Here is a 23,116-nt window from a genome sequence, read left to right as displayed (position 1 = left end):
CAATTTTGGTCATATTTACTGAATTCATCCGGCAACACAATGTATGCACAAATATCTCCCCCCCCCCCCTACTCAGAAGTACAACTGGTCCGACCCTGACTCGGATATGGTGGATCAAGTTTAATGTATATATAAAAGTGAAAGCAATCGGAGGAAGGCTGGAACGTGAGCAGACAACAGAATTGTTAATAAATTGAATTTGCTGATTAAATAAAATGTTATTCTTCAATCAAAATTCACTTTCCTGATTTTGTTTTTGCTGTTTTTTCTTAACAGATTTACATTTGAGAGAAGATGTTGCGGGTGCAACATTCATGTCCATTGGTGGCTCTGCTCCAGAACTGTTTGCTTCAATCATTGGTAACAACTGATTTTTTTTTTTGGTTATAATTTTTAACTCTTAATAAATGCATGATATTTCGTCTCAGCAGGGAACTTACAGTTGACCCTTGATCAAAGTTAAGTTTGTCGTCGACGATGAGACGGCTGAAGTGATACCAAAATAAAATCCTACCATCCAGTTATGAGCTCAGTCAAAGAGATTGCCTAGTAGCACATTTACGTAGTGAGTAATACAAAATCTCACTAAAATTGAATATAAAATGGCTTGAACAAAATGTGTACTTCTTGTTGATACAGATAAAAACAGTGACACGAATTATAACGACTTTAACAGAGTTATTCTGAAAAACTTTAGTAGACAACCCCCCCCCCCCCACGCGCCGATCATCACGTCCATTGCAAACGTTTGGTAAACTTAAGCAGGTGCGTATCCAGGGGGGGCGTTGGGGGCGCGCGCCCCCCGGGTAAGGAAAAGAGGAGAGAAAAAAAGAGAAGAAAAAAGGGAAAAGGAGGGGGAAAAAAAGGAAAAGGAGGAGAGGAAGGAAGGGAAAAGAAAAAGAAAAAAAGAGAGAAAAAGGAGAAAAGAGGGAGTAGAAGATAGCCAAGACCTCGGGAAGAGAAAGAGGAACTGTCATAGTTAAAGCGCTGATCCCTATTATATACACAGGGTAACCAGTGACAGATCAAGGATTACGGAGGGGGTGTGCGCCTCACCCTACCCCTTACACCGACAACTCCATTTTTGACGTTTCCATTTTTCCTCTCTCACTAATGTATCTATATAAATACTATATATGGTTTATCATAACGCGTGTGTGTGTGGACGCCTTAAACAATTGTACAATTGTGCTATATGGAACCAACTGTGGCTGGTCTTGAACTCGACCGACTCGTCGAGGAACATGACGCATTTCGGGAAGGGGACGACCGCCCCCCCCCCCCGAGCAAATTTTCTTTATGACATCGCTAGTAATTTCAAAATAGACAATGCTTAGATGCAACTTACAAGGCCTGGGAAGTGTCATTTCCAGCAATGTGGGAGGCACTTTCGGCCAAAATTTTTCTTGTACGCTTCGCGCCAACTCATGGTGGCGCTTCGCTTAGATAGTTTGCCTACAGGCTTTGCCCCTCCCTTGGCAATTACTCGCTACACACCTGTTCGAATTTGTAAAGCAAAGAGCAGATATAACATCATATCAGTGAGCATTGAAATGCATGTTCCACGATGAACAGCCTCAAAAACTGTCTATGTGTGTTGTCAAAGGCGTAGGAGCCAAATTGGATTTGGGGGCTGTAATGACTTGCCCGGAAAAAAAGTCAAAAATTTTCGCGCGCCAAGCGCGCGTTCAACATATCGATGCCAATATCATATAGGCAAGCATCGGTCATTATATTGCATGGCATCGTGTACCTTATGGTCCGTGAAAGTTGCACAGTATACCGCCGGATGCTAATGTAAATAACCAAATGTCTTATGTAGATGGAGAAAAAGCATACAGATCCATTTATGTCAATACTCTCTTTTACAGTAGTAATGTCGGCCAAGCTTACAACTTTATTTTAATTACCGTACCAAGGAGATAATTTGTAAGCTATTGTTGCTATTTATTTTTCTTTCAGTAGGTGCCCGAAAAATATGGGAAATAATTTGGTTGCGGGGGGGGGGGGGCTGCAGCCCCCGCCTCCTACGGGACCTACGCCTATGTGTGTAGTGTTCGGTTTCGATATACCTGATATAGGAAATATCTGGTATATTTCTGTTCCTTCAACGAAGTTTTATAATAGCCATTATAACAGGTTGCAATATTTCTACACCAATAAATTAACTGTGACGGAATTTTCGAAAATTTCCTCACCAACATTCTTCATCATACTTTCCTCTACTCTTGCAATTTTGACCTGTCTGTTAGGGGTTGCAGGAGGTTTTCTATATTGGTTGTCCATAGATTGAATTTTGTCCTACATTATGGGTATGCTTTTAAGTGATTTTATTCACGAGAAATGTGAATTTTCAAATTCTCAACAAATAATGGGCTTAAAACCTTCAAAAGTGGGGCTTTCGGATATTGTGGGCCGTGACGTAGAATCAGCTACAAAAGCAATGATCCATAGGACATGCAATGAGGTCGAACATGATGTGTGACTGGTGACAATCTTCAAAAAGGTTATGGATGGAAAAAAAAAACTTTTGGGAAATACTTGGTTCTCAGGCAAAAGTGTACATCTGGTTGGTCATTTTCAAGCCCGAGAAGTGCCATTTCCGGTGATCTGGGGGGTATCAAAACCAGAAAATTTCTTGTACGCTCCGCGCCAACCGATGGTGGCGCTCCGCTTAGATAGTAATTCGCGCCCCCCGGGTTAGAAAATCCTGGATACGCGCCTGTTAAGCATGCTTCACTCATTTACTTCGCTGTCGCCATTGCAAGTGTAACATTGTATCTCTCAATGGCTGATGCTATTGTTACAAACATCCTACCCAGGGGTTCACATTCACCATTTTACAAATGGGTGGTTTCGAGAACGAAACAACTTCTTTGGCGAGCATGGTTGCGGAATATTAAGCAACAAAAGGGGTAATTTGTTCTTTATTACAACTGTACACTAAACTATAGAAGTACAGGAAGGGGAGGGTGTTACAAAGTCCAAGAAGCTGCATTTTCAGAAAAGGAAAAAATCGTTTTAGAAAGAGGAATTATTTGTAGAGTATTATTTGTTGACTTAATATTACCATGAAAAGAAATGAAGACGTAGGGGAAAATCACAAGTCGATCCTAAAACGATGCCGTCCCCAATATTCGAGTCGAATTCGGCATCGATTTGACACCGACTTGTGATTCAAACAGTAGTAGTGTGTGGGTGTAAATGTGGGTGTGTGTGTAACGCCTTGCTTGTAAAACACGATATCTCAAGAAGGGTAACTTTGATGATCTCATACGTGACTTGTAGATGCCCCATATTGAGTACAACTATTTCAATTGCTTTTTGTGGAGGTCAAAGGTCATTTGAGGTCACCAGAGGTCAAACTGTGACAACCGTGTAAACACAATATCTTCAGATGGATAACTGTATCGAATCTCATACTCTGCAAGTGGATACCCCATATTAAATACAAGAACCCTATTGGTTATGGTTAAGGTCATTTGAGGTCACCAGATGTAAACTTATGAAAACCTTGTAAACACGAATATTGAACACCTTGTAAACACGACCTGTGTTTATCATGCCATATGTATTTGTACATCACCATAGTGGTTCGGGACATTTACGTTATAAGAGCTACTTCCGGTGCCACAGCAGAAGTCTAGTGTGATGAAGTCATCGAAACCTATATGCATTTCTGAAATTCTGGTTTTTGTATGAGAAAAGACCCACAGAATCAAAGCATCGCATACGGTACGTTTTTAGACTAACATATGGTATACATCCTCAAATGTGGGTGCTTCATCTCAAGCTGACCTAAAGACACTATACCTGCATATAGCTTTCTCCTTAACAGCAGGGCAATAAAATACTTGTGTTCGTGTGTTAGAGGAAAAGCACTGGTGCCAGTAGATCTGTAAAGAAGTATCCTCGAACTTAGAATGATATTCTTTGGTCTGATGGAAGGGTGACACCACCCCCATGTATTCTACCGTATGGCTGTCTGAGCTTATAGAGTTCCGTTCAGTCTTACAAACATAATTTTGAGACTTAAATTTCCTTCGAAATGTAACTCAATTTCGTTTTTACACAAAGATTTAAAATATAATTATTAATCGGTCTGTGACCAAGGCTTCACCATCAAAGGATGTTATATAGCTTCAAGTTGAACGAGATACGCTTACATTCTATCGAAATGAAACTCTTCTTGTTTACAATTAAGTTCGCCATTATTTCGGTAGGAACAAATTGTCCTGCTGATAAGGCAAGCGAGACGTTGATTCCCATAGAGTTATATGGAAAGAGGGGGGGGGGGGGTCGGCGGCTGGGGTGGTAGGGGACAATACATACGGAGGTGATATTCCTCATAATTTCTTATATTTTCTCAGCGAATAACTGTTTAGATATCCCTGAGTCTACACTAATAGTGTAGTAATCAGTAGGTCGCATTGACTTCACTGTCACGCTGACAATATATAAGTTTCAATTCCTGCTACTCTTCCGCGTTCGGTGCCATTCACTCACTTCACATCAGCCACGGCCGACAGACGTACCAGGGACTGTAGACCACCCTCGTCCAGACTCAGACAAGGCCAATTCTCGGGCTGGAGATCGCAGGGCTCTAGCCATCCGTGGGGGAACTCGAGACCGACCTCGTGACGCGAGAGGACTGGACTCGGACCACACGGCGCTCAGCCGTCCACATCCTTCTTCGATGCCCGGTCCTATTGATGCCCACCTTACCACGGATTACCCGACGGTAGTGTGGAGATTTTACATTACGCCCATTGTTGGGAGCTTTGGGCCCGGATTCTTGGGTGTTAGACGTGGTATCCAAGGGGTACCGCAGAGAGTTCCTCATTACACCCCATTTACCTCCAGAGGGAGGAGGAAGGAAAATCACGCCAACACCCGCGCCCTGGAGACAGAAATCCAGGCATTGTTGGACAAGGGCGCGGTAGTGAGGACAACGGGATGGGAGGGACCCCTCTTCCGTCCGGCCACTATACAAAGCGTTCATAAAACCGAAACGCTTCAGGATGGAGGCACTCTCCATCATCACCGAATGCCTCAACAAGGGAATGTGGGCGTCGACGGTGGATCTGAAGGACCCTTGCCTTCACATACCCATACACCCGTCTCACCAACGCTTCCTCATCTTCAAATACGGGGGAACACGCTTAAAGCTCGTTGCGCTGCCGTTCGGCCTGTCCACCTTACCGAGGGTATTCACCCGTGTAGCAGGCGCGGCAGTAAAAGAACTTCGCCGCAGGGGTATTTCCCTCTTCGTCTACCTCGACGACTGGCTGGTGTTAGGCGACTCACGTCAAGACGCGGCGAACAACACCACACTGACGACAGACCTACTTACTCAACTAGGATGGGTGATCAACAAGGAGAATTCGAGGCTGGAGCCAAGCCAGCAGGTCAGATACCTTGGGGCCAACCTAGACCTCGCCCAAGGCACGATCAGCCTATCACCAGAAAGGGTCGCCCAACTCACCCAACTCTCACGCCAGGTGCTCAACAGTCAAGCACCAAAAGCAAGAACCTGGTTACGGTCTCCTGGTGGATCGTCCAGCTGATCCAGCCCCATAATCCAACAGGGGAGAGAGTTAGGGCACACGACCTAAAGGGCCAAACATCCTCCAAAGCTCAGTTTGAATGTGTGCCCCTGGAGAATATTTTGAAAGTGGCAGCGTGGAAAACTCTATCGACCTTCGTCTCCGCTTACTTGACCGACACCCTTGCATCGGAGCGGCTTTTGAGCGTGCAGTGTTGGGAGTTCCTTCGGGTAGGTCCCACCAGTTGGGCCTCCCACCATCGGAACAGTGCCACTCAGTGTAGATGCGGAGTGAGAGACAGGTGAGATGGGAGCCAAGTAAATTCCCAAAAACTTACTGGTTTGGGGATTTACGAGCGAAGTTTTGTACCTGTCTCTCCCTCCTCCCACCACCACAATCTGGACCTACGCCTACGTGACTTGGCATGACAACTGAGCGTCAAAACGACATAAAAAGTTGTGACTAGAGCTCCTCGGATCATGGGAGATCCTCTTCCATCTTGCACCATGTTCCACGAGTCACACCCAGTCCGTAACCATCAGTTTCTTCTTACACACGAGGACACAAAACTAATTATACTTCACTTGAACTCCTTACAGTCGAAGGTCAGCCAGCATGCCGTTCGCGGGCTCTTCTCTATGTGTGCTCATGTCCGTTCCTGGTAGTTCGGTACTTCACTGTAGCATATAATACCGCACGCACCTCACCTTGTGTCGCTTGACAAGGATCTCTGTTGTTCGGCGGAGCTGACTTACTTGGCTTGTTTTTCGCCCTCAGCTCCCAGTGCGGGCGCCGTCCTTGCCCCTCCTACCCAATCCGCGGGACATGCAAGCCCGCGTTTTTTTCTCGCCGTATGGTAGATCCGGACGGAGGTGTATGTGGGCGGTGCCCAGTGAGCGAGGGCGCAGTGCTAAAACGCTTCCAATGTGTAGTTAGGTAGATAAGAAAGTGCAGATGTGGAGTGGGAGACAGGTATAAGTATCGTTGCTCGTAAATACTCAAACCAGAAGGTTTTGGGGATTCTATATATATTTCTAGATATTTCTAGATGTGGTTGGGTGTGTTTAGTTGGGTGGCGTCTATCTTGGCGCAGAGTGCTCTATGTCCGGTGGACAGAGCGAAGTATAGGTGAGAATTAGTGGAGACTAGTGGAACTTACACTAGTAGTTGTTACTCAGAGTTTCACGATCAGACAACTCTTGTCAGACAAATGCTGTCTGATGAGCGCTCAACGCGTGAAACTGAGTAACAACTACTTGTATAAATTCCACTAGCCTCAACTATTCTCATCGATACACCTATATACGTATATCCATATATTGTGATATAATGTACGATAATGCACTTAATGGCTTATTAAAAATATACACTTACTGTTTCGTTGTAATTTTTTTGTCACGAATAGGTGTCTTTGTGGCTAAAGGGGATATCGGAATTGGAACAATAGTGGGATCAGCTGTATTCAATCTCCTCTTCGTTATTGGCCTATGTGGGTTGGTAGCTGGCAAGGTGAGTACATGCAGTAACACGTACACAAAATAATTAGGCTTGCTGAGTGTATGTCGCTCCTCAAAAGCTTCTTTTATTGTCTGGCTTTGTTACTCTTAATTTAATGTCTTCTTTCTTTCTTCTTACTATAGTTACTCGTTGTATATATATATATATATATATATATATATATATATATATATATATATATATATATATATAAGTCAGAAACCCCGATTAGTTGAGAAATCGAGCTAACTAATACAGTTTTATGTAGCTATATATATAGAGAGAGATTAATATAGCGTTAAGCGTTGGCTCTATGGTAATAGAACAAACCAGCAACTTTGTTTATTTCGGGCGAGGAAATATATTTAATTAACCTAACGCCTGGAAATTTAAAATCGTGACACTGAAGTTAGATTAATGGGGGAAGCGTTTTTTCGTGTTGACAATTTTAGTGATGAAATATAACCCGTATACCCCTAAAAAAATCTTAAAATGCGTCAATACTCCAATATTATCGTTCTACGACTGCGTAGTGATGCATTTCCTGTGTTGTTTAATAATCACTGGTTGCTATGGTTTCCTTAATCATGTATCATATCATGCATCTAATCAATATTTTATCGTTAAAAAAAATTGGGTCGATTCAAAAGCTTACAAAACAAAGACCTGAAAAACAGAAATAAATCTCGTAAAGAATTGATATCAATTCTATCGATTTAAGTAATATTCTTGTTTACATGTAAGTTGGGATATGTTACGTTCAAACCGGTATTTAGTGAAAATCAGTCTACTTTATAAGAGTATACGGGTATATGTTGCATTATATACTATATACGAATTGCATATTCTCGTTTTATTCATCTAAAGTTTCTCATGTAAAGTTGAATTTTTGTTAAGATTCATACAAAGATGAAAATAAACATGGGCTTTGCGCAACTTGAACGACCCTTTCCGGAAGAATCCAAAAATCCACGAACAACTTTTTGGGTATCGCAACATCAACTACACTCATCACTATAGGATACAATGGTCAAAACATGAGAGAGAAACAGTTTATTTTTTTTTGGAATTTCAAGAACGTCCTCTACTAACCTCAAACGACCAGGCAATGCGGAGACATCTCATGCACTTTAGAATATATACCCCTACACTTTCACAAAAGTTCATTATCATTATGCTAGGGATGCTAACAAAACATACCTGGCTCTCAATGCCAATTACACCCATTGACACTACTCCTCACTTACCTGCCTCCTATGCATACGCACTCTGATCTACCCTAGCCTTAGAACTGCTATAACATGCTTGCACTGCTCCCCTTATTAGCCTCCCTTAGGTCAGAGCCTGCATGCATGGCTCTCTCTAAGGTCACTGTCCTCCTTCTGCATATAAATCCATTCGTCTGCGGGTTATGTATGTAGCATATGAGACAGGAGAGTAACGTCGTTCGTTAGCCTACCCAAACCAGTTAGTTTAGGCTATTGGCCATTCTGGCCTGTCAGTTCAATGTCACATTATAAGGTGTAGTACATACGAACTATTTTTCAAGGAAATTACTGGTGGAAGTCATTAATTACTACGTTTGTGTTAATAAACTAATAATGTTCAGTGAATTAACCAGCAACTGTTTAATGAGTAGCAGAATAGGCGTGGTAGGTAGTGGGGGGGGGGGGGTAGGCAGTGGTGATTTGTACATCGTGTGTTTTTGAGGTTACTGTGGTATATAAGTGACATATAACTTTAAATTAGCGATTTGCAAGCTGAACCGTTTCACTACTCACTCAAATTCATCGCGATAAATTAAATTATGATATTTGATGCGTTCACAACATTGTACATATGGACGATAATATAATTTGGATTCAATTATTTGTATCGAAATACAAGCGCCTTGTACGAATATGAGTATTATCCTGTTCCTGTTTGAATAATGGTTTGGGCACCAAAATACAGATTCCAGTTTATTTTTTTTACGATCAGGGAATAAGACCAAGACCGTGCATGGCCATCATGACAGGGGAGTCGGCACACGTGGATCACATTTGAACATATTTCCATTTGGTTTTAATCTTTAGATGACTACTTCAGTAATAATAAATTCCACACCATTCCATCATCTGTCATGAAACCGAGATACACGCTATAATGCTACGGACATTCATGTAATGTAGCACATATACACAGACTCGCCATGTAATACAGGAATCATGAAATGTAATGTATACCGATAACACTGTAATACAGGAATCATATAATGTCATACATATTCAGATTTGCACTTTAATATACGAATCATGTAATGTGATACATCCGACATGATATACATACTCGAGATTTGATTTAAACTTAGTGGTGTCCAATGACAGCGAACAATGGTAACTAATGTGTAAAACATAGTCGTGCGTAAGTGCGTAAGTACCACATGAAAATTAAAACACAACATCAATACGTCTATGACCAAGGTCAAGTCGAATGTGACAAACAAAGCCGAAGTTTATATCTCAGCGAAGCTACTTCAATGCAAACTCACAGGAACGTAGGCCTCGATTTCCCTAACCACACTCATTTATTTTTCTTTCTTTTTTTCATCTTCGTGATGAAACATGAAAAACGGGATCTTAATGCACGTAAAGACACGGTTTCAAAAAGTGCTTTTTAATCAAATGCATATTCTCTGCCTTTTTCAGGAGATCTTATTGACATGCTGGCCTCTGATTCGTGATTCGAGTTGTTACATAATCACTATTGGTGCCTTAGCCTTTGCTGTTGCTGACACTGTTATACATTGGTAAGTGTATCGGAGTGTCGGATTAACGTACATGTTTACAATTTGCTAATATAGCACTTATAAGTTATTTGTTCAACGGTTCCTAACATTTTGATGAGCGCAAACTTCTATACACATTTACCTTCCGTAGCATGTGTTAGCCTTTACTATGATATTATTTCGCTAAACCAATCTAGTATTCACTGCCAAAGCTTTAACTGCACATTTCACTTACAAATACATTGAGGAGGTATACGTAGTTTTATGAATTGTTAAAATATATCTTTAAAATGTAATTAGTATTTTATGCAAAATGAATTTTTCTTCAAAGAACTATATCATCTGTTCAGGGTTCGCACCTTAACGTGTGATGCTGCAGTTGCCTTAGCAACGAAAACGTCTAGCAATTCAATTACGCAAAATAAAAACAAAGCAATAAATTTGATTGTTAAAGCTGCAAAGATATTTATCTGTCTGCCAGTATTTTTGTTAATCAGTCGAGTGGTAGCATTCTTTGAATATGATAATCCAGGAAGATAGTTTTGCATATTACAGTCGGTGGTGGATGACGTCATCAAATACTAACGTAGCCTACTCGCCAATTTAGTGTTCCCTTGTAAGCGAGACGAGCTATGACATGTATAATGATGGTATAGACATGGTACATTCAGGGGCCGGACTTTCCGGATCAATGCTACTGCATGTTAGTGCCTTTGTGCAGTTATCCATTGACTGAGGAGAAATACATTGAACATGCCTAACACACGCCGTCATAACGGGGAAGCAAGCGGTGTCTTGGGTGGGAATGAAATAAAACATTTAAATAACCGATTTAGCTGACACATGCATTAGCTTCCTTCTTTGAACGTACTACGTGAGATGGTTTCTTATGCAGTTCCAAAACGCTACCAGTTGCTATAACATTTTAAGAACATTCATCGAATACCTCTCCAGAATATATCTGAACTACCAGCTTGCATTTTCTTTTGCTATTAGATATGGCTACGGCCAGGAACTTTTTGTTTAGCATATTCAATAGTACCCCCAAAGTCTATTTCCCCATCAAAGAAAACAAAAATGAAAAATTACACCAGTCCTACCATACAGTCATAATATAGGTACCTATAGCCTAGCCTTCTTTGTTGAACCCCTGATTATCTCTAGCCTGGTGAAGCTCACTATACAAGCGAACTGCTCATGTTTCGGCGAAAAGAAATTCAAAGACCTCGTGTATAAGAGAACATTGTTACAGTATAATTTCATTGACCTGATACTTGTGTGGAAATAGAATAGGTATAAGAACGAGATCATTGCAAACTTAAACCTTCAATACATCGAGATGTTTAAATGTTTCTCCGTCACTTTTAAGCGTTTTTAAGCGATTCAGCTTATTTTCTAGAACTAAGTTGAATCCAGCAATGACCAGCATTCACTTTTTCGTCCGATTTAGTGTTTTGGTTGTCACTCTCTACAAATAACCTTAATATCTCTCCAAACTAAATTCAATAATCAAGTTAAAGCTGCCGCGGGAGGAGCATATTTTTCTTTTCTCTGTCAGGAGAAGTATAATTTACCTAATTACGTTTCTTTCCTTTCTCTTTGCAAGAAACAAGTATAAATAAGAAAAACTCATGAAATGTTTGACAGTTTGGCACGGTCTTGACGTATGTTGTGACGTCAAAGAAGGAATGAAAGTAGATTGATAGCAATGATTGCAAAAGAGTACATGTTCAAATTTCGTTCAGCTATAAGTGCTTCTGATGCACTATAATACTATACGGTTATTACCAACCTTGCGAACAATTTAATATTTTCTGTTGCTCTGTATAACGCTAGGTGATTTCAATCTTGCATATATTTGGCATAAATCAAGTCTGAAGAATACTTTAAACAGTCGACGGAGATACTTTGACATTCTCAATATCAGAGATGAAAGTTTCACTGGTAATATGTACACCTAATATGTCCTGTTCAATGTAACTGATGACGCGGCTCAATTCATATCGCTCGCTCCATATTCCTACTCATATCTTAGCATCCCTCCCCATCCCTCCCCATCCCTCCCCGTCCCTTACCTTCCCTACCCATCCCAACCCATCCCTCCTCATCCCTTACCGTCCCTTACCATCCCTCAACACAGCGTAATAGTATGTAGAAAGTAGAACACGAATTGTTTTGACTAAAAGAAAGAAACGGCGCCTTGTATACGCGATGACCTAGAAAACCACTCCTCCATAACGTAACAAGGTATTGATATAATCATAAGAGTATGTGCATATTGAAGGCTTGTGTGAATATTCTGGGTCGCTGAATGGAAAAATAACTGTCAATGTGTGCTACGATTATTCCGCTTCAACAGTCGACATTAAAATCAACATCCCGAATGATAGGTTGGCAGAATAGATTCTGAACCACAACTTACCGATACGGTCACTCAGGCTAGTGACATCACTCCGGTGGCGTTTCATCATTCTTGCTATCATGAGTGGCTCCTGCCACAGTGTGCCGCCCCCTGCCACGGTGTGCCGGTCCTGCCACGGTGTGCCGCTCCTGCCACAGTGTGCCGCTCCTGCCACGGTGTGCAGCTCCTGCCACAGTGTGCCGCTCCTGCCACGGTGTGCCGCTCCTGCCACGGTGTGCCGCTCCTGCCACGGTGTACCGCTCCTGTCACGGTGTGCCGCTCCTGCCACGGTGTGCCGCTCCTGACACCTTGCACCGCTCCTGTCGACGTTCATCACCCTTATCACTATGCACATTACTTGCCTGTCTGACGCTATACCGCTTCGTCTGCAAAAATGTGATCAATGGATTCAGTTAACTTCTTATCACTCTAAGCAGGGTGAACAAGCCAGGGGTGTGTGATGAGGTGGAGAGTACAGGAATCCGCGTGCGCCATGATCATTTGGGATCGAGGAAGGGATACCGCAAGAACCAAATTCGGATGTAGCCTAGAGGTTAATATGGGACATGCATGAGGTAACAGGTGTCATTTAGGAGATTTAGGAAGAACTTACCCATCTTTCGTCAAAACCCCTCCCCCTCCCCTCCCTCCCTCACGCCACACCCACTCTTCCTCGGAACTAGACTATACATCTATCAAATACTTTCTCTGTGGTTGTTATCATTTTCTCCATCACAGGTATGACTCAGTAATGCTGTTACTTCTCTACTTGGGCTACCTAACTGTCATGTATTTCAACGAGGACGTAGAACACCATGTGACGCGTTGGGTGAACGAAAATGTAAAGAGTGACTATAAGAAAGCATATCAATTAGAACGTCATCATGTCTCGATACAGAATGGTGAAGGCGATATCCTTCTGAAAGACAAAATAGAGGTCGAGGACGAAGATACGATATATTGCAAGAAAACAAACCAGTTAGATGGTAAGGCAATGATGCTCTTATCGTTCGTAAAGATTACATTCAATTAAAATCCAATGTAGATGGGAAAGTGCATGATTTCCGAGGAGACAGGTAATTATGGACTTTTTTTTCAAATACTGAAACTAGTTTGTTGTATCACTGAGAAGGAGATGCTACAATGAGTATAGGATGAAGCCCAAATGGGGGCATTTTGACATGTGACTTTGATTTGAGGAAGTAAATTGCTCAAAATAACCTCAGAAACTCCAGACGTTGCGTTAATGGACCCTCGGTGCAATCTGTTCCAGAATTCCACTATGGTGATGTTTGTGACATATGGTCACTTCTTTATTTCTATACTTGTAATTGCTTAACCGAAGATTAAAACATTTTGCATTACAGAAACAGAAAATGGTAAAGCTGTGAACTGGTATATTTTATGTAAAAGGGCATATACATTTGAGGTTTTTTCACTAAGTATTTTCTGATATCAACGACACGAAATCTTTATTGATCCTGATCGATGATCTTGAAGAGGTAGGGTGTAAAATGAAAAGAGGGTAATCAATATAACTGTGCAATGAATATTACGTTACGCCGGTGCCTTCCAATCATAAGGTCCCCGGTTCGAGACACTCCAAGATTAATGTATGTTGTCCAGTTACAGAGTTGTTGACAATTGACAATTCATAATCATGGACGATAAAAATGAATGTAAGAGACTTACTTCGGTCAGCTTGCGGCTTTGATAAGCCAATGAGGCTTCTTCACGAGTTCCTGCTTGCAGGAAAATCTGAAATACATACATATTACCGTTTAGCCATTGCAATAGTACAACACGCAACAAAAACAGGTTCTTCACTTCTTGTCACGACAGAAATCATGGTAAACTAAAATAATTACGACTGCAATCTCGAGCAAAGTATTTTGTTTTTATTGTTTATATATACTGACGTAACCAGCCTTCTTGGACTAAGCCAAATTTTTGTCACCATTTTAAGAGTCGGCGAATTTACGTTTAAGTAACGCTTACATTGAATATACGACTATTCGTGAGACCATGTAGGCTTCATCCTCTGTTATGAATTCGAATGTAACTGGGTGGGGACAACCATAGGCCGACGTCTATCTTGAGGGCGGGTTTTAGGGAAGATGTGGTCCCTCCACTTTGAGATATTTTTGAGCTGCGACTGATGTAATGATGAAGTAAATCCACCCGAACTGTCTTGTCGTTGTAATTTCGAATTCTCTTAGACCAGCGGTACTCAGTCAGGCGGCCTCGTGACAGGACAGTAGCCTTGGGGACGTTCTTGTAAAGGCGGTGACTTAATCTAAACGAATGAGCGTTATACCGTATATAACCAATACAATGGAAGCCTTATAGGGTGGGTGGGAGATACCATAATATTTGTTACGTCGTCGTGGCCTCGTGGGGCTCTAATCCCCCACCCCCACCCTACCCCAGGAGTTAACGTTGTTGTACCCCTTGACGCATAATAAGACTTACATAATGTTTTATATATTTTTTTCTATATAGGAAAAATAGAGAACCATCTCGATCCCAACAACAACAAAAGCGAAGAAGACAGTTCTGTGTTCGACGTTCCAAGTTCTCTCCTCCGCATGATACCCTGGTTGATATCTTTACCTATGTTTGTTGCCTTTTACCTAACCATACCCGATCCTAAGAAGAAAAGATGGCGTCGATGTTATCCTATAACGTTCGTGATCGCGTTGCTATGGATCGGTTCTCTTACTTTTATCTTAGTTTGGATGGTGACAGTCATCGGTAAGTAATAAACGCTAAGGCGACATTTGGAAGTGCTTGAGTATCGGCTATAACTATTATGCTGGTCTCAGTAGATTAACGACATTCCTTACTGGTTTCGAACCTCTGTATAGACAATCAGTGTCCACAGCCTATACTTGGTTAGGATGTTCGCATAGAAAGCGGGAGGTCCGGGTAGGAATCCCTGTAGAGGCTGGAAGGTTTTTTTCACTGTTCTGGATTTTCCCATCCATTACCGTTTCAAGGCCCCGTTTCACTGCCTAAAGTTCAACCGTAGACCCACCAACTAAGACCCACCAAACCCACCTGCAATACACAGAGTCTATTGTCATAAATTGCGTACATGTTCGCCTGATTTGGCCGGTTGCGTTACAGAAAAACTGGCAACCCTGTCCTGTAGTTGTCCAACTTTTACTTATAATTATTTTCTCTTTATGTTTTTGCACTAGGATATGAACTCGGTATTAATGACACCATAATGGGACTGACGTTACTCGCCGCCGGCGCCAGTACCCCGGATACTATATTAAGCGTAATAGCTGCACGTGAAGGGTTTGGGGATATGGCTGTTTCTCACTCTATCGGCAGCAATATCTTCGACATTCTAATTGGTCTCGGCGTTCCTTGGTTTATTAAAACAGTGATCATAAAGTTCGATTCAAAAGTAACCATATACAGTGGTGCTATTTTATACATATCTGTACTGCTCCTCTTAAACGTCGTAGCTTTGGTAGCAGCCATCACATTTCTAAAATTTAAGTTAAATTGCAAGCTCGGGATTGTACTACTATTTCTGTTTTTTGCATTTATAACTCTATCACTTCTGTTTGAAATGAATTATATCATTCCAGGACTTACACTTCCGGTTTGTGAGCTCGTCTAGAGGAGATGGTTCAGTAGTTTTGCTTCCAAAATCTGCTAGATGAACCCTTAGAAATTGGCCAGATAGTTATGGTCATATAATTATAGTCAAGTTTATTAACACATCCGTTAATGCACCATCTACCGGACTCGATTTCTCCGTCCCCCCCACCACACCCACACCCCCACCCCACCCCTACTTAAAAACTTGATTTAATTATATAACTTTATCCACTGTCAATCTCTGTTTGATAAGTTTCCGTGTGTTAATTTGTGAGTGTATAAGAGGGGTGGAGTAGCATTTGAATTTTTTGGTAATAAATTTTGGGAGAATCCGTTTGACCTTGACCTGATGTGCATTTAAACCATGCCAAGAAACAAATGCCGGTAAAGTAACTTATGCACTGTTTATTAATTTTCTTCATAATAAATATTGTTTCTTTAATTGCCTTGCTATAGTCCAGGGTTGTCCAACCTACGGCCCGCGGGCCACAGTCCGGCCCGCCGCAGGGTTGCGTCCGGCCCGCCAGAGATGCTCTACGGTGCGAAATTTTAGTGAGCAGATTTATTGATAAAAATTTGAAGCTATATAATCAATCATTCGAACCTTCTGGGTCCAAAAAACTGCATACAGGTCAGTTTGTGTGACACTCTCTCAGCGGAGGGGGGAGGGGGCGGCTGAACTTTATTCATCTGTTTTATCAAGAAGGAAAATAAGTCAGTGCGCTCCGCGCGCAGTGCTCACATTTTGTTGCCTTGGGCTTCGGGCAAAAAATCGGAAAATGGAGCGTAGGGTTCATGCGGCCCCTCCTTCATCATAATCATTCCATGTGGCCCTCCTCTGCAAAAGGTTGGACAACCCTGCTATAGTCTATAACTGACACGGATTTCCTTTCACAGACATATTATAATACATAGTGATCCTGTGGTCAGTTGCAGACTCAATAGGCAAATAAGCTAGCCTTTGATCCAACCCCTTACCACTGGCTAGCTTCCCCCTTGAGAGTTGAATCGTATGTAAAGAAGTGCAGTCCAGCACCGCACACCACTCCATTCCCTTCAACGTCTCCATTTAGGAACAGATTTGTTGTAATTCAGGGGCATGCTTGCTATATGATAACATTTCTTTAAACGTTCGAGAGCCTTGCGTATAACGAGCTATGTATTATCACTGGAATATATCTTGTCTTTTATAGGGTCGAAACTTCAGGCCCTCCACTTAGTAAAGAGGAGGTGGAATGGAAACATTTATATAAATCATCGTTTTCTTTACACTCGTAGTTTTCCAATGATACCCAATTTGTGTCAAACGAAGCTTGAATCCTTGAGGAATAAACGATCAAAAATTCGAGGGTAATAAAAACTTTGTAATTTTTTTTTATATACGGTAATGCGGCGTGACGTCAGTCAAGGAACTCAGCTCACTTCCGGGACGCTATGTTTACATTCTTAAACGTCTGAGAACAAACAACATTACTCTGTTACAGTGCTCTGTAGTAATAGTGATTTGGAGTTTTGTTTTTACGTAAATTTATCTCGTATACTGTTAAATATTCCGAGCCGATGTGTGGTCTCAGGTTTCTCAACCACCAATAAAGACTTCGATTTCACCTGCATGCTTTTTCAAAAAGATGACAGAACTCGAAGAATTTGGACACGACTCGTTCAAAACACTACACATACACAACGTTACGAGTGCCTGTGGGCATATACTATTGTCAAATTACTTTTTTTGACTTCAACTTTCTCGATGTGACTGTTCGCAAGGAACACGATTCTCTCTCTACAGACTTATACACCAAGCCCACAGACACACACCAGTATCTCCATTCTTCAAGCTGCCATCCCCGTCACTGCAAGTCTGGAATTGCCTACAGTCAAGCACTTCGTCTTCGTCGCATTTGCTCTAACAATTCCTCTTTCATTCGCCATACAGATGCTTTGGAAAAACACCTTATTGCCAGGGGCCATAGTGCCAGAAGGGTGCGTGAAGCCATTCAGAGAGTCCGCTCCCTTTCCAGATCATCTACTTTGGCAGTGAAGGACAAAAAGGGACGAGATTGCGACAACAAGCTGCCCCTCGTTGTTACTTTCCACCCAAATCTTCCTCCCCTTCAGAAAATCACCTCTAACAACCACAACATTCTCCTCACTTCAGATAGACTCCAACGAGCCGTCCCTGAAAAACCCACCATCGCCTACAGACGACCACGCAACCTACGAGACCTTCTTGTTCGTGCTGCTGTTCCACCTCTAACTTCTAACCCCACACCCATTCAGCATGGTACCTTCAAATGTGATCGTACTTCGAGATGCATCGTCTGCAGCCACCACATTGTTGAATCCAATTCCATCACCAGCCACAGCATGCAACTCACACACAAGACTAAGGGTCACATCACTTGCACTACCACCAATGTCATCTATCTGATCTCTTGTAGAGTTTGCGGCATCCAGTATGTTGGCGAAACCAAAACCACCCTCAAGAAGCGATTCTATGGTCACAGATCCACAGTCAACACCATGAAGACTGAGACCCCAGTTGGAGAACATTTTAACCTTCCCAACCATACCATTAACGACATGTCCCTACAGGGGATTGAATCCTTAGGTAGCCGTCCTGACCTAGTACGTATCAGCAGAGAGAGGCTCTGGATGCAACGCCTTCGTACCATTCAACCTCATGGGCTGAACATTCAGGAAGGACATGACTAACTTTCCTCTGTTCCCTACTCCTTCTCCCCTTTCTCCCTTCCCCCCCCCCCTTTCACTCTTCCTCTCACAGCTCTCTTCCCCTCCATTTTTCTTCACACCTTTCTGTCTTTGTCCCTCTCCAGTTTATTCCTTACCCTGTGCCTTTAATCCTCTCTTTGTCCCTCCACAGTTTATCTCCTTCCTCTCCTCTTCTCCTGTTGCTTTCTACTTATAATCCCCTTTCATCCATCTCATTGTGTTCACCGTGCTCATTAACCTGTCTGTATTCTGTGCGTGTTTTTGTCCCCTCTGTTACTGTAACTTGTCATTTAGCCTCTGAAGAAGATCCTGCTAGGATCGAAACGTCAGGCCAACTTACTTTTACACATACTTTTTTTGACCATAGCCTTTTTTTTTTATTGGTTACCTAATATTTTGTACAAAACTTAAAGCCAGTTTGTTTTTAGAACAATCAATACCAGATCTGCAATATTTCTTCTGTGGTAAAACTGACGTTGTTTTTTGATTTTACGTAACAGTTGGATGATACAATTACACGGCCTAGCCTGTTATACAACGTCTATTAGTTAGGTCTAGACCCCATGTTACCACCACTAGTACTATGGGTTTGCACTTGCACATGAATGTCACCAGTGGCGTAGCTAGGATCATTGAGTGGGGGGCTGTTCTTTCTTGTGGGGGGGGGGCGGAGGTTAATATTTAAGCGGAGCGCCACCTTGGTTGGCGCGGAGCGTACAGAGAAAATTTGGGATTTCAGCACCCCCCAGATCGCAGGAGATGGCACCTGTGAGGCAAAATAGCAACCAAAAAGATGTGCAACTTTGGTGACAGAAATGCAAAAAAGTTTCTTCTCTTTCATGCTGACTGGCCTTGCCAACTCAGCCAGACTTTTAACTTGAGGGAAGTTGGCATCATTTGTCGTTTCAAGGTGTCAAGGCCTTTCTCCCAACTCAAACCCTTGTGGGCTATACCGGAATGTCACATTTTCCTTGCACTTTAAGTAACAAAATTCTAGAAGCTTCGCTACGCAGTTAAGTAGCAGGATCATCGACATTCGAGATAATTTAAATCATTTTATGGTCTTAATAACGGTGGTTTTGTTTATGCTCAACCGACCAGTTTCGGTTCAGGATAGTCCAACCGATCTGCTCGGGGACTACGATCGGCAGCGACGCGTCTCGGTCATCGGGATCGTTTTACAATTCTTCTGCAAGGGGCTCAATTGATATGAAAAAACACCGATATCTTCATCACCCTCGAAAACTGTGTCCTCATCTTCTTCTGCAAGAAAATCATTTTCGTCAAAGCTTGACGAAGTTTCTGAGAGGTGAAGTCCCATTTCCTCGGATTCGGGAGATGACATTTTCAATTGATGAGAAGAGTGCTGTGGTTACATGTAGTAAACTGTATGACGCCGTATCGGTAAAAAGCGGGGAGTCGGCTTTGGCTGCAATGGTTCCTTTGATGACGTCACATTAACTGCGGTGGGCAGCTTTGAATTGGCAGCTCGAGAGGTCTAGGGAATACTTTGACAGCGAATTTCTGGCGTTTGAAGCCGCATTTGCGGAAAGTTGTGCATGGGTGATGTTGTAGTAATGTACATAAACCATTCCAAGACATGAAAACCCACCTCTTCATACGGTTACCTCTTTAAACATATTCCACGTATGTACCTCATAATATGACAACGTGCCTCTATTGGTTTCCTTCTGTCTTTAAATGGATTAATATTTTCGAAACCTTATGAACTAAAAGATAAGTTAGGTGAAATATAAAGTAATCTATACCGTATATACGTATAATTTCAATAGGATATTTTGTTTCTTTTCAAATAACAATTTTTATTTTATTTTTTATTTTAATAGATACACTAGCACAAAACATATCTGTATACATAATACACCTGAACACAGAATAAATTGGGAATAAATATATATGACCCTGCATTACACTGTCATGCCTTATTTGCATATAAGAATCGGGTGGCAATTGTTGCGCTGTCAGGAGTTGATTAGGAATTTCTGCAATTGCTGGTGCGAAAAGAAATACTCAGTCATGTCGTTCATATAGGTAACCTACCCCTTAGTAACTTAAAACAAATTGGTGTGAATATATGATAACGATAGGTAGAGACACCCAATTAAGCTGTTATAATGTCCAGGCACGATGCCATGGGATTTGGGTTTTTACACAAATTAATGAAGAAGTCATAAATAATGGAAAACTTTTAGACGTATGTTGCTGTTCATTTTATTTCTTAAATCACTTTAAACCTACCGAGTTTTGCAATTGGCTGGGAACGGGGGGGGGGGGGAGGACTGTAATGAAGATGGCGACATTTACACTTTGACCTTTTATTCAGTGTTTGTGCCAATTTGAAATAGTAGCTAGCCCTGTATAGCAAATCGTACATATTGCCCTTTTTTGTGATTCAATAAATTTACAGGGAAATTTGATATCCCGGGTTCTACCGTCCCTTTCACTCTCTTGACGAAAAGTTTGGTATTTTACCAAATAAGCATTACCGTACGTATTACTATTAATCTGTTGGCGTCTGACGAGAATGATGCCGCCAAGTTAAAGTTAAGGAAATGATGTATGGATCTACGACAGAATTGCTCCAATGGAAAACCACACAAAGACAATTCCATAACCATATGGATACCATGATGAGGATTCCTCCTAAACACATTTGACACTGGGTTCCATTCCCTACCCCTGCAAGAGAACCCCCATACCCTTTACAATCACAAGTTGAGAAGGTGAAAAGCAGTGGGGTAGTGTGGGCTACGGGAGGGGAACTGCGCTCCCCTAAATATCTGTCAGGCCTCCCAAAAAAATATTCAAAAATTTTTTTTTTTTAATATATCATGCCGCCCAGGCTAAAAAAAACAGTGGGCTTCGGTAAAAACAGTAATTCTAGATGCGCCCCTGTTAAAATGTTCCCCATGCCTGATAAGAACATAGTTGCTTGGCTGCATATGCTGGCGTGCATTACCGACGAATTCAGTTTTGCACACAAACAAACAAAAACGATACTGTCTATGAGTAACCTTACCGTTCATGATGAATTCTCTAACGAAACGTTGATTAATTTTGGTCCTTGAGTCATATTTCCAAGTAAATTGCCCTCACGAATTAATATCAAATTGGATTTGTAGCAAAGCTGGAGTCGAATACAAATCCAAGTCCGAGGACTGAACTGAGTTCTAAACAGGCCGAATCCGAGACAAGTCTGGGTCGGGGGGGGGGGGAGATCATGGTCCAAGCAAGAGTCCAGACTGTGAACTATGATCTCGAAACACACACCACTTAAAACGATAAACAGTATATAATCTCCAGAGTGTACTTGGTTGCTTCAAAGTAAAGCAATTGGGTGAGAATAAATTTAATACGAGTCAAGTCCGGTCCGGATCAGTCAGGGGGGAGGGGGTATAATGGTTCTAGTCCAGGCTGTGAACAATGCTCTCGAAACACACGCCACTATTATGATGAACAGTAATTAGTCTACATAGATTGAACTTGGTTGCTTCCAACGTTATATCAATTTGCGGATGAGAATGAATGAAATATGAAATGGTTGGGAGATATATACGCAACTTCCTCGGTTCTATATGAAAATGGAATCATCATAGGTCGACATAATATGTATACCGGGTCTGTGTAATTTTCAGGCAGCTCTATAGTTTATGGCAAAAACTTGCCTGTGGGCAGGCCCTGCAGAAGCAATCAAACCAAACTGACTGTCTGAAATGAAAATTGAGAATGAAACTTGAGAAATGAAACTTGAGAAATGTACCATCTTGCATGGAGATGATATAAAACTTTGATGTATATGTCGCTTAATTGGAATTCCGGGATTGAAATCCGAGCCCAAGGAACCGCAGTTTCGAGATAAGTCCAATGCACCTTCCGTCAACGTGAATATAACGGCTGTGATATTTAATACCATAATTTATTTTATCTATTCGGTTTAATTTTATATCTTTTCTTTCATTTGGTTTTAAAAGTGACGGGGTGTGAACCGTTAAAATGTGTTCCTCGTGACCCCTTCATCGCCACAACCCCATCCTCCCATCCCATATCTCCACCTTTCGTGATATACGGTACGCGTTGTAGTTCGAAATAGCATTTACGGCATCATACATTGAATCCCAGCGCGTTTGTAGGCATTGTTAATGTTTGTTGATCAAGACAAAAGTTGGAGTGACTAGAGAACTAGTTGGTTTCGAAACGCAATGGTATATAGTTTCATTTTTAACCTATCGTTACCATCATGGCATAGATCGAAGAAGGCTTATGGATAACTGTTATTTTTTTATGTTTCTCGTCATATAGTTTTGGTTGTTTATGCTTATGTGTATAGTACGTATTACTTCTGTGGTGTGTGTGCGTGGGTGTGTGTTTTTCTTTATCTTCCTTTGTTTATTTCCCCAGTGCACAGAGGATCGAGTTGAAGTTAGATAGTAAACAAAGTTTACAATGTTTACGTTAGTTTTGTTTTTGTTTTTCTATTGAGCACTGTATTGGAATCGCTAGTTACCTGAGAAGATAAAGAAAAGACAAACAAGCTTC

General features: G+C 41.7%; 1 protein-coding gene across 1 annotated transcript in view; it reads left to right on the top strand.

Moving 5' to 3' along the window:
- Positions 1–17,188, top strand: part of LOC139979141 (sodium/potassium/calcium exchanger 5-like) — a 30,041-nt gene extending 12,853 nt beyond the window's left edge. The window contains exons 3-8 of the mRNA XM_071989840.1: positions 277–360; positions 6,952–7,055; positions 9,731–9,831; positions 12,950–13,197; positions 14,714–14,965; positions 15,415–17,188. Coding sequence (XP_071845941.1) covers positions 277–360; positions 6,952–7,055; positions 9,731–9,831; positions 12,950–13,197; positions 14,714–14,965; positions 15,415–15,848 — 1,223 coding nt within the window. The 3' untranslated portion in view covers positions 15,849–17,188. The remainder of the gene's footprint in view (positions 1–276; positions 361–6,951; positions 7,056–9,730; positions 9,832–12,949; positions 13,198–14,713; positions 14,966–15,414) is intronic.
- The last annotated feature ends 5,928 nt before the right edge of the window (positions 17,189–23,116 follow it).

The sequence above is a fragment of the Apostichopus japonicus genome, chromosome 13 (genome assembly GCF_037975245.1).
Source record: "Apostichopus japonicus isolate 1M-3 chromosome 13, ASM3797524v1, whole genome shotgun sequence".
NCBI classification, from domain to species: domain Eukaryota; kingdom Metazoa; phylum Echinodermata; class Holothuroidea; order Aspidochirotida; family Stichopodidae; genus Apostichopus; species Apostichopus japonicus.
Note: the sequence above shows the minus strand (reverse complement) of the source record. Positions and strands in the feature narration are given on the sequence as shown.